This window comes from Bufo gargarizans, chromosome 2 (assembly GCF_014858855.1).
Source record: "Bufo gargarizans isolate SCDJY-AF-19 chromosome 2, ASM1485885v1, whole genome shotgun sequence".
In the NCBI taxonomy this organism is placed as follows: domain Eukaryota; kingdom Metazoa; phylum Chordata; class Amphibia; order Anura; family Bufonidae; genus Bufo; species Bufo gargarizans.
Window position 1 is genome coordinate 352,660,664 of NC_058081.1, and position 12,760 is coordinate 352,673,423.

At 45.7% G+C, this 12,760-nt stretch overlaps 1 protein-coding gene across 1 annotated transcript in view; it reads left to right on the top strand.

The window, feature by feature from the left end:
- The window catches only part of FBXO38 (F-box protein 38), a 96,293-nt gene that overhangs the window by 34,386 nt on the left and 49,147 nt on the right, over positions 1 to 12,760 (top strand). The window contains exons 15-16 of the mRNA XM_044280703.1: positions 6,143 to 6,790; positions 6,887 to 6,984. Of these exons, the coding sequence (XP_044136638.1) occupies positions 6,143 to 6,790; positions 6,887 to 6,984 (746 nt within the window). The remainder of the gene's footprint in view (positions 1 to 6,142; positions 6,791 to 6,886; positions 6,985 to 12,760) is intronic.

The window sequence follows — 12,760 nt, forward strand, 5'->3', positions numbered from 1 at the left end:
TATCTAATATAGTCCATAAAGCTTAGATTGCAGTGCTTTTCAGTGGAGTCATAAGGTAGGAAAGTCTTTATATGTCCTTATACCTGCAGAATTGCATGTGAAGATCATGTTTTCCCTTGACTGGCTACAATTTTAACCCTTAGGATGCCAGAGTTTTTTTTCTTTTTTAGCGGTTTCATTTTTCTTCCCCATCTTCCTTGAGGCATAACTTTATTTTCCTGTTCACATATCCATATGAGGGCTTATTTTTTCGGGACAAGTTGTACTTTCTAATGCTACCATTTACTATGGCATACAATGTAGTGGGAAGCTGTAAAAAAAATTCCAAATGGGGTGGAATTCTATTCCTTCACTATTTTACAGGTTTTGTTTCTGCAGCGTTCCTTTTGCAGTAAAACTGACCTGTGCCCTCCATTCTCTGGGTCAGTACAATTACAACGATACCACATATGTATAGTTGTTTTTTTTGTCTAAATAGTGTAAAAATTTAAACTTTTTTTTTTTTTTTTTTTTTTACATTGCCATAGTCTGACCCCCATAACGGAGCTGTGTGGGGGCTCAATTTTTGCTGCAGGATCTGTAGTTTTTATTGATTTTTGGAGTGTGTGTGACTTTTTTTTTAGCATATTTTTGGGTAAGAGAAGCGATAAATATTATTATTTTTTTTCGTTACCCCATTCGCCACATTGAAAAAATATTTTTATATTTTAATTGTACAAGCGTTTTCGGATGTGGTAATGCCAATGATGTTTAACCCCTTAAAGACAGACATATTTCACCTTTAAGGACCAGGCAATTTTTTGCAAATCTGACCAGTGTCACTTGGTGCTGATAACTTTAAAACGCTTTTACTTATCCAGGCCATTCTGAGATTTTCGTTACATATTGTACTTCATGACACTGGTAAAATGGAGTAAAAATAATTTCTCCTTTATTTATAAAAAAATACCAAATTTACCCAAAATTTTAAAAAATTTGCTAATTTCCAAATTTCAATTTCTCTACTTCTATAATACATAGTAATACCTGCAAAAATAGTTATTACTTTACATTCCCCATATGTCTACTTCATGTTAGGATCATTTTGGGAATGACATTTTATTTTTGGGGAATGTTACAAGGCTTAGAAGTTTAGAAGTAAATATTGAAATTTCTCAGAAAGTTTAAAAAACCAACTTTTTAAGGACCAGTTCAGGTCTGAAGTCACTTTGTGAGGCTTACATAATAGAAACCACCCAAAAATGACCCCATTCTAGAAGCTACACCCCTCAAGGAATTCAAAAATGATTTCACAAATGTTGTTAACCCTTTAGGTGTTCCACAAGAATGAATGGAAAATAGAGATACAATTTAAAAATGTCACTTTTTTGGCAGATTTTTCATTTTAATATTTTTTTTTCCAGTTACAAAACAACAGCCAAACAAAACTCAATATTTATGGCCCTGATTCTGTAGTTTACGGAAACACACCATATGTGGTCGTAAACGGCTGTACAGGCACACGGCAGGGCGCAGAAGGAAAAGGAATGCCATACGGTTTTTGGAAGGCAGATTTTGCTGGACTGTTTTTTTTTTTTACACCATGTCCCATTTGAAGCCCTCCTGATGCACACCTAGAGTGGAAACTCCAAAAAGTGACCCCATTTTAGAAACTACGGGATCGGGTGGAAGTTTTGTTGGTACTAGTTTAGGATACATATGATTTTTGGTTGCTCTATATTGTACTTTTTGTGAGGCAAGGTAACAAGAAATAGCTGTTTTGGCACAGTTTTTTTTATTTATTTTAGAATTTTTTTTATTTACAACACTCATTTGACAGGTTAGATCATGTGGTATTTTTATAGAGCAGGTTGTCACGGACGTGGCTATACCTAATATGTAAAACATTTTTTTTATTTATGTAAGTTTTACACAATGATTTCATTTTACTCTCCATAGTCTGAGAGCCATAGTTTTTTCAGTTTTTGGGTGATTATCTTGGGTAGGGTCTCATTTCTCGCCCATTTCCTTGGGGGACACGGGAAACTTTGGGTATAGCTCATCTCCCTAGGAGGCGTGACACTAAGTGAAAACTGTTAAGCCCCTCCTCCAGCAGCTATACCCTCAACCTGGAGAGACTACCAGTTTTTGCTTAGTGTCCAAGGAGGCAAGACACTCCCTGCTTTGCAGGGCTGTTTTTCATTCTTCATTTTTTATTTTAGATTTTATTTTTTAAAAATTATTTTACTTTTCACAAGGACAACAGAGACGCCCTAGACCTCTCTGTTTGTTTCTCCCGGGGTCGAGCTGCGCCAGTGCCGGTCATCCGCATGGCTGGCTCCCCAACAAGAAGACGAGGACCAGGGCAGCCCAGCTCCCCTGCATCCCTCCAGCGTAAGGGTCGCCCACACATCAAGCCCCTCTCCAGCTTCCTGCCACTGAAGTGCCAGCAGCTGAAGGGGCGACCCTGCTGGAATGGACAGAGGGTGAAGACTTTAGGATGGTGAGAGTGGCTGTCACTTGGGCTCCAATTCACCGCAAGAGCAGCCCCTGCTACTACAGGCTAAGTTTCTTCTTCAGCAAGCAGCCGGCACACTCTCACTGCCGCACACAGGACTCGCGGCGATCACTTTATCTGTGGGGGTGGACAGGCTCTCTCTTACCGCGCACCGTGTAACTAATGGAGGGAAACTCGGGCCATATGGAGTCGTGGTCTCTCATTTACAGACCGCCCCCCCCTCTTCTTCTTCCCTTCTCTATATTTGAATCACGCGCGTGAACGGAGCATCGGCGGGGACAGGGCTTCGCTCGCAGTGCAGCTGCTATGCGAGAAGTGTCTCACATCCTCCGCTGGGCAGAAACTCATGTTCCGGCCCTGTCGGCAATTTACATTCCGGGGGTGGAGAACTGGGCGGCGGACTTCCTCAGCCGGACCACGATCGACCTGGGCAAGTGGTCTCTGCATCTTGACGTGTTCGAGTCCATTTCCCTCTGTCCATTTCCCGGATGTGGTTCTCATGGCCTCCAGCTTCAACCACAAGCTCCCCACCTTCCTGTCCAGGTCCAAGGACCCAAGGGCGTACGGCGCCGACGCTCTCGTTCTTACGTGGACGGAATTTTCCCTCCGGTACGTGTTTCCGCCCCTCCCCCTTCTGCTGCGGGTTCTCCGGAAAATCGCAACAGAGGGCATGCCTACGACCTTGTTAGCCCCAGATTGGCCTCGCCGGCCTTGGTACGCCGACCTGATGCTGCTCCTGGGAGACTCGCCTTGGCCGCTGCCTCTAAGAGAAGACCTTCTCTCTCAAGGGCCGATCTTCCACCAGCATTTAGGGTCGCTACGTTTAGAGGCATGGCTGTTGAGACCAAAGTTTTAACGCGACTGTGTTTTTTGGCAGATGTGGTTCGTACCATGGTCCGCGCACAGAAGCTGGCCTCGTCCAGGATTTATTACCGGACTAGGCGGTCTTACTTGGGTTTTTGCGAAAATCGGGATGTTCATCCTCTTTGTTTTTCCGTCCCCACGATCCTGTCCTTTTTATTTACAGTCTGGCCTGGACCTGGGTCTTGGTCTCAGCTCGTTAAAAGGTCAGGTCTCGGGGCTTTCCATCCTCTTCCAGCATCCTTTGGCCCCTCTCGGACCTGTCAAAACCTTCATCCAAGGAGTCGCTCACTCTGTTCCTCTGTATCGCTCTCCCATTCCACCCTGGTACCTTAATGTTGTGCTCTCGGTGCTCCAGTCCTCCCACTTCGAGCTGTTAAGGAGGATCTCTCTTCGCCTTTTGTCCTGCAAGGTCATGTTCCTTGTGGAAATCATCTCTCTACGACGGGTGTCTGAATTGGCGGCGCTTTCCTGTACTGAGCCCTTTTTGGTCTTCCACCAGGATAAGGCTGTTCTCCTCCTTCTGATTCCTTCCTTCCTCCCGAAGGTGGTCTCCGCCTTTCACCTCAATGAGGACATCGTCCTCCCTTCCTTTTGTCCGTCTCCTTCTCACCCTCGAGAACGGGAGCTTCACTGCCTGGTTGTCGTTAGGGGTCTGAATATTTACCTGGAGTTCACTGCACCCTTTCGGCAAACAGACTCTTTTTGTGGTTCCGGAAGGTCCAGGGTTGGCGGCGTCCAGGGTGTCTATTGCCCGCTTCATCAAGATTGCTATTGCCGAGGCTTACCGCGCCAAGGGCAAGGAGACGCCTTTTGATGTTACCGTTCATTCTACCAGAGCGGTAGGTGCCTCTTGGGATCAGAGGCATCGGGCTTCGGCTGAACAACTGTGCAAGGCGGCTACCTGGTCTTCCTTGCACACCTTCACCAAGTTCTACAGGGTGAACACCTATGCATCGGCGGATGCTGCTTTGGGCCGCCTGGTCTTGCAGGCGGCGGTTTCTTGATACCTCCGGTGGTTTCGTCTTGGGCTGTAGTCCCTCCACTCTTGGACTGCTCTCGAACGTCCCAAGGTTTCCTGTATCTCCCAAAGAAAATGGGCGAAAAAACTAGATTTTTGTATAACTTGCCACTAAAATATCTTTCTCGCTCTTCCTTGGGGGACACAGCACCCACCCATTGCTCTGGTTTACCGTTACAGTTTAGTAGCCCCTGTCGGGTAGTTGACTTGTTTGGTTTCACATGGTTGGTCATTGCCTTTTTTTCACTACTTGGACACGCAACTGGTAGTCTCTCTCTCTCCAGGCTGAGGGTATAGCTGCTGGAGGAGGGGCTTAACAGTTTTCACTTAGTATCACGCCTCCAAGGGAGTTGAGCTATACCCAAGGTTTCCTGTGTCCCCCCAAGGAAGAGCGAGAAAGAGATTTTACTGGTAAGTTATACAAAAATCTAGTTTTTTTTTTTTTTGCGGGATGAGATGACTGTTTGGCACTATTTTGGGGTGCATATGACTTTTTGATCGCTTGCTATTACATCTTTTGTAATGTAAGATGACATTGTTTATTTAGCACAGTTTTTATTTTTTACGGTGCTCATCTGAGGGGTTAGGTCATGTGATATGTTTATAGAGCCGGTCGATACGGTGGTGGCGATACCTAATATGTCTACCAATTATTTTTTTTACTTTATTTGGGGAAAATGAAGTTTTTGTTTCTTTTTTTACTGAAACTTTTAATTTTTTTTTGGGGGGGGGGGGGGGAACTTTATTTTTCAACTTTTTTTAACTTTATTTTTTTGACTTAGGAATTAGACCCCTAAAAGTTTTTACAATGCATTCCAATACTTCTGTATTGTACTGTGTGTATTACTCATACAGCTTCCGGCCTGTGATATCCAGGGGGCTGGATCTCACAGGCTCGTCACCAAAGGCCTCCCATGCCATCGGGTCCCCCCTACAGCCGCATTGGAACCCGATGGCATTGCAGCCGCAAATCATAGGTCTGAAGCAGGCATCCGGGGAGGGGGGGTGGGGGGGGGCGGTGATCAGAAATACACAGGGCCTACAGGTACGCCCTGTGTCCTTAAGGGGTTATGTTAATGTTTGAGTCTACAAAACGCATTATTATATATTTTTTTTATATATATATTATGAACCATCTTGGTTTTTACAGATCCATAATGAGGAGAATTGCTAATTTCTTATGTTGGCGCCTGCCACCTACTGGCCAAAATAAGAATTGCAGCTTCCATACCCTGAGTCTTTTCAGAGAGACCAACTGTATTGAATTCAATTACCGGCATCCTCATTGGCTGCAGAGGATGCCGGTAAGAAGGTTTTTGTGCTTTTTGATGCCGTTATCACACTTGATCACGGCATCTAAAGGCTTTAATGACCACGATCGGCATTATTGCCGATCGCGGTCATTAGCGGCGTGTCTCTGCTCTTTGAAACAACGGGGACCCGCTGGCCATGTTTGCCCATCGTTTCAGTGCCGTACAAGTACATCGCGGGAAGCGAACGGGTTAAGCAAAAGCTAATATTTCATTTTCCCCTATGTCTAATATATAATGAGTGGTTTTGTGCAGAGCAGCATCCTGTGTGAGGACTCCAGAGAACAGCATTCTGATCTTAGCATTATAAGTTCCTGTATGATCACGAGTGTCTACTGTACTGTTCTGAGAGCAGTCTTTAAAAAGCCTGAGTTCCCCTGTTAACAGTGATCACAAACCACATATTTGTCCATTTTTACCCTTTTTTTTTTTTTTTTTTTACCTTCCTTCTAGCTGTAAGTGGTAAAGGTAAAACACCTTTGAGGAAAAAGTGCAATGTTGCCTTGAAGAGTCCAGCTCAGCAAACTGCACCAAGTGAAGAAAGTAGCTGTGAAAAGGGGTGCCAAGTGACAAGTGAACAGATAAAAGCGGATATGAAGGCAGCCAGTGACCCCTCTGACAGAAGCAAAGGAAAAGATTGTTCCAATGAAGTGAATGCAGCAGGTGACATTATAGATGCAAATGACCAAAATATGGAGACAGATCAGTCTTTGAATGAGAGCCCTGATTCTGCCGTGGAAGTAGATTTATGTACTTGTAATAGATCAGAAGATTTGGAGCTCAATGCTGCTCAGGGACAAGAGACAGGTACATTATGTCCTCATTGCTCCAAAAATGTGAAGCAGGAACAAAATTCACAAAGGAGAAATAGCGGAAGTTGTGACCTACCACAGCCTTCAACCAGTCACTCCTCTCCAGGGGATGGCTCTGAATGCACTCTCAGGACTCCATGCAATGGAGCAAACAGGACTAATTCAGGTATAGGGGTGGATTCAAATGCATCTTCTGTAAACAGGGTACAGCAAGGGGGTGCTAATCCAAACAGGCCTCTCACAAGAGCAAGAACAAGGCTGTCTCAGGTGTCTCTTATTTCTGATGGGGGTGAGTTCCATTTGTATTTTATTTTCTGTTTCTGTCAGTTTCCATCTTGTCATAAGTAGTCAGTTTCATCATTCTAATGTAATATTTTGTTTTAAGAATCCACACCAAAAAGCCGAAAAGCTGTAAAGAGGAAACGCACGGCTGATAAATCTACAAGCACCAGTGATCCAGTTATTGAAGATGACCATGTCCAGGTAGATTCACAATATATATCTATATCTATATATATCAACATTTACACAGTGTATAAAATATTGTATACCAAATGTAGGAGATCTCACAGTGCCATCAATATTACACACACATTAGTCAATGAATTGTTTCATAGTTTCTTCAAGATAAACACACTTGAGCTACATAATAATAAGTAGCAGGGGTTACATACAACAGAAATGTTTGTGGTGTATAGGAGGCTATTATTAAGGAATTCACAATTAACTGCACACTAATCCTAGATATTGATACAACCTAGGCACCATAGAAATGCAGTAATCTGCAGGCAGCATGTTATAGAGCAGAAGATGCTGAGCAAATTGATAAATTTGTAGTCCTGTTCAATGTTTGGCAGCCGCCCCTACATGACAACATACAGAGGCAGCTGTCACTGATAGAACCGCCTACTGGGCGGTTTTCTGAGATTTTTATGCTGATGACCTATCCTCATAAATCTGATGGGTAGGGATCCGACTCCAAGGACCATGGACAATCAGCTACTTGAGAAGGCAGCGGTGCTACTGTGAGCGCCACTGCCTTCTCTCTGCTTTTCTTAGGCTGAGTGACGAAACGTTCATATGTCGCATGGCTTAGGCACAGCTCTGCCCCATTCAAGTGAATGGAACTGAGCGTAATACCAAGCAAAGCTGCTATACAATGTACGGCGCTGTGCTTGGTAAGCTCACAGGAGCACCACTGCCTTCTCAAACAGCTGATCAGCTGGGGTCCAGGCTGTTGGACCCCCAACAATTAGATACTAATGACCTATCCAGAATGGTTCCTTCTGATATCTACCATATTCATCTTGTACAGAGGCAGCACTCCTAGTAGCAGTATTTAGAGGATCTGTTGGAAGGGTTGTTATTTTAAAGAGAACCTGTCGCCACAAAATGCAGTGCAATCTGGAAGCAGCAAATTGTAGAGCAGGAGGAACTGATCACATTGATATATAGTTTTATGGGGAAAGATTCAGTAAAACCTGTAATTTATACATTTATATCTGTTTTTCCACCTCATCACCACAACGGCCACTAGGAGAGAGATTGACCCCTGACCTCTGTAGGGGCAGGAACAGAGAGAGGGTTTAACCCCCCTCCCACCACCAACACCAGTGTTTCCTGTCCCTACAGGGGCAGAGAGAGTCTCCCCTGTGGGAGATGAATATGATGGAGCACCGTTACACCTTACCTGGTGTTCCCCCTGCGGTCCTAGTACTAATGGTGGGCAGGGGTGAAGGAGGGAGGCCTCGCTCCATTACGATATGTGAGCCTGCTCCTGGGCCGGGATCTCCCGCCGGGCCTCCGTGGCTGTAGCCGGGTGCGCGCCTAAGCGCTTCAGTTAAGCGGCAGACGTCACTTCCGGTGTCTTTCAGGATGCGTCTCCCTGTTAAAACATCGGCACAGCAACATGGAAGTGCCGATTGATTCAGCAGTGTGTGCACTGTGTGTGCCGTCATGTCGACTGAGCCTCGCTTTTCTGGAGACCCTTCCATGCCGCCTGCCGTAAGTTCCCCTGTGGGGAAGCGCTTATTGCCCTGTTACTCCTTTTTTAAGCACGGTACCAGGTTGCTCGTTTCCGCCTCCTCCACTTCTCTGGCTTCTCTGCTCTGTATCCCCGTGTATGGTTCAGCATCGCTGATTGTGGTTATTCTTCCAAGTCCCTAAGGAGGCTCATAAAAAAGTCAGGAAGTCAGCTAAGTGTGTGTCCTGTCTTAAATGTTTTCCGGATGACTACCGCAAGAGATTGTGCAAAGACTGTATCTCTAGCGTTTTGTGAAGAACAGCCTTCCTTTTTTGAAGAGTTGAGATACATGAGGAAGTAAAATCCTCTTTATCTCAAATTTCCTCCTTACCCAGGGACCCGCCTCCACCTAAAAAACGGAGGGAGACAACTTTTTCTTTATCAGACTCGGAGGAAATAGCAGGAAGTGCTTCATCCTCCAGAGCCTGGGAGGATGAGGAGGCGTCCTCTGATATTGAGACTCCAGAATCAGACAGGAGATTTTGTTTTTACCCTGGACGAAATGCCAGATCTACTGAGCGCAGTCCGGGCCACTATGGGGGTAAAAGAAGCTCCAAAAGCCCATTCCGTACAGGATGAGATGTTCGGGAGACTCCGGGTAAAAAAAAAAAAGTTTTCCCGATCAACGAAAACATTCGAGATGTGGTGCTTGACGAATGGTCCAATCCAGAAAAGCGCTTGGGAGTGTCCAAGTCCTTCAGGAATCGTCTATTGTTCGACCCTAATGAAGGCAAAATATTCAATGAAACACCAAAAATTGGTGTTCGGTGGCAAAAGTCAATAAAAAGACTGCTTTGCCCTTCAAGGACGCCCCCCAGTTACGCGACCCCATGGATAGGAAGGTGGATAGTCTCTTAAAAAAGATCTTAGGAAGCCGCCATGTTTAACTTGAAAGCGAATATCGCTGCCACCTTGGTGGCAAGGTCCATGGGGCTGTGGCTTAATGAATTGGAGTCTCATATTAGAGACAACACCCCTAGGGAAGAAATCCTAAGGTCCCTTCCTTTACTGAAGTCCGCCACGGCATTCATGGCAGATGCTTCGGCAGAATCTGTCAGATTTGCTGCTAAAGATGCCGGCCTCTCCAACACGGCCCGCCGGGCTCTGTGGATGAGGAGCTGATCAGGAGACAACACTTCAAAAATGAAGTTATGCTCCATTCCGTTCTCAGGAGAATATGTCTTCGGCCCTGTCCTGGACCGTATCTTAGAGAAGGCTGCGGACAAGAAAAAGGGCTTCCCGTAGGAAAGACCCTATAAAAGAAAGTATCCTTTTCGTGCCCCCGCCAGCCAGAACAAATCTTATAGGGATAAAGGAAAGTCAGGACGATGGAGCTATCCGAATGGCGGCAAGGGTAGAAGCGCCCCTTCCTCCTCTCAAAACAAATCCTGAGATAAACAATGATGCCAGAGTCGGGGGGAGATTAAAGAATTTTCTGGCTCCTTGAGAGTCCATTACCCCGAACCCTTGGGTCCGGGACATCATAAAATTCGGATACCAAATCAAATTTTTTCATCTCCCCCGCTTCATTGTTACCAACCTGAGCTCCTCCAACGTACGCAAGAAGATTCTGCAGGGAATTCAGAGCCTTCTGGAAATGGAGGTGATAGTACAAGTTCCATCAACACAGCTAGGACAGGGGTTCTACTCGAACCTCTTCCTTGTAGAAAAGAAAGAAGGCTCATTTCAGACTATCATAAATCTAAAGGCCCTGAACAGGTTCATAATATACCGAAAATTCAGGATGGAATCCCTAAAATCCCTAATCCCTTTAATAGGGAAGGATGCTCTGATGTGTTCAGTAGATCTACAGGATGCTTACTACCACGTCCCAATCCATCCAGATTCTCAATTTTTTTTAAGATTTGCTATCCAAGACCACAGGGGAGTAACCTTTCACTTCCAGTTTACGGCCTTTCCCTTTGGGATATCATCTGCGCCCAGAGTCTTCACGAAACTGGTGGTCGAAATGGTGGCCTTCCTGAGGCACAAGGGACTGGTGATTATACCATACCTGGACGATTTCCTCCTGATTGGGAATTCAGAGAGCCAACTCAGAGCAGACTTACTAACCTTCCTGTCTCTCATCCAAGACCTAGGGTGGTTGGTGAACCAGAAGAAATCGAATCTTCTACCCTCCAGCACAATCCAGTTTTTAGGTGTCGTCCTGGATTCCTGGGTTCAACATACCTTTCTTCCACCAGACAAGGTAAGAAACCTCCAGTTGAAAGTCCGACTGTTTCCGAACAGGAGGTCTTGTCCCATAAGGGAGGCCATGAGTCTTCTGGGTCTTCTCTCTCCTGGAACAGGCAGCAGTCTTCTCTGGATCACAAGGTGCTAATCCCTCCAGCAGTGAAGGACTCCCTAGACTGGTGGAAGAGCACAGAGAACCTGTCCATAGGAGTTCCCTGGGTAAAGACTCCCTATATACAAGTGCTTACAGATGCACGTGAAAAAGGATGGGCAGCGAAAGTGGGAGATCACTTCTTTCAGGGCTCCTGGATGCCAATGACCCGCTCCCAATCTTCCAATTTCAGAGAACTGAAAGCGGTTTGGAAGGCTCTGAAAGCCGCAGAGTACCTACTCGAGGGCCGGCATGTAAAAGTGCTTTCCGACAATACTACGACGGTAGCATACCTCTCTCACCAAGGAGGGACGAGATCGGAGAAGCTGATGGCGAGGAAGATCTTCAATTGGGCGGAATCCCATGTAGGATCCATCTCCGCAATTCACTTGAAAGGAGTCCTGAATGTGGAAGCGGACTATCTCAGTCGCCAGTTAAGACCACACCGAATGGTCTCTAAACCAGGACGTGTTTCAGATTCTCGTAGAAAAATGGGGCACCCCATGAGTGGACCTCTTCACCTCCAAAAAGAACACAAAGGTAGCAACGTTCTGTTCCTTGAACCCATGGGACAAGCCTTGGGCGCTGGACGCGCTCACGATACATTGGGACTGGGATCTCTGTTACGCCTTCCCACCCCTGCCTCTACTTCCCAGGATAATTCAGAAACTCAACCGAGAGGATACAACTCTAATACTAATAGCCCCTTATTGGCCGAAGAGGAGCTGGTTCCCTTCCTTAAAAAAACCTGTCAGTGGAGGACCCATGGCCTCTTCCTTCCAGGAGGGACCTACTTCATCAAGGGCCAATCTTACACCCAAACCCTGGTTTCCTCACGTTATCTGCTTGGATCCTGAGGCCCAGAGGTTAAAATCACAAGGTCTTTCCGATCAAGTAATATCTACCCTGAAAGCAAGTAGAAAGAAGGTTACCTTCTCGATCTATCTGAAGATTTGGAAGAGGTTCTGTTCCTGGATTGGTAACCCTGCCCCAAACTTAGAGCCGCCTAATTTTCAGAAGATCCTGGACTTCCTCCAGCAGGGTCTTGAATTAGGTCTTGAAGGTACAAGTCTCGGCCCTAGCTTGTTTCTTTGATCAGGATCTAGCCAATCACCACTGAATCAGAAGATTTATGAAAGCAGCCTCTCGGCTACGCCCTTCTCTTAAATCCCGGATCCACAACTGGGACCTCAATACAGTGCTCACAGGCCTGACACTCGCCCCCTTTGAGCCCCTGTCAAGTTGTTCCACCAAACCTCTATCTCTAAAGACCACGTTCCTGGTCGCCATCACGTCCGCAAGAAGGCTAGGTGAAATTCAAGGCTTATAAATACAAGAACCCTATGTCCGCATGACCGACGACAGAGTTATCCTTAAGCTAGATCCGGGGTTTCTCCCTAAAGTGGTATCCGATTTCCACCAAAACCAGGAGATAGTTTTGCCTTCTTTTTGTGATAATCCCTCTAACGATAGAGAATCTAGTTTCCACTCACTAGATGTAAGACGCTCGGTCTTATGGTATCTTGAAGTTACAAAAGGATTCCGTAAAACCAACAATCTATTTGTCCTATTTTCAGGTAAGAATCGGGGTCTAAAAGTTTCTAGATCTTCTCTGGCACGTTGGATTAAGGATTCCATTTCAATCTGTTATGAGATCCAAGGCCTTCCTTGCCCCTCAAATCTAAGAGCTCACTCTACCCAAGCTATGTCCTCCTCCCAGGCCAAGTGGGCCGGAGCTTCCCTAGAGGACATCTGTAAAGCCGCTACTTGGTCCAACATTCACACCTTTACGAAACACTATAGACTAGACCTATCTAGTTCAGACTTGTCTTTTGGACGCAACGTCCTTCAGGCGGTCGTCGTCCCCTAAGTTGTAATTTTTTATATCTCCT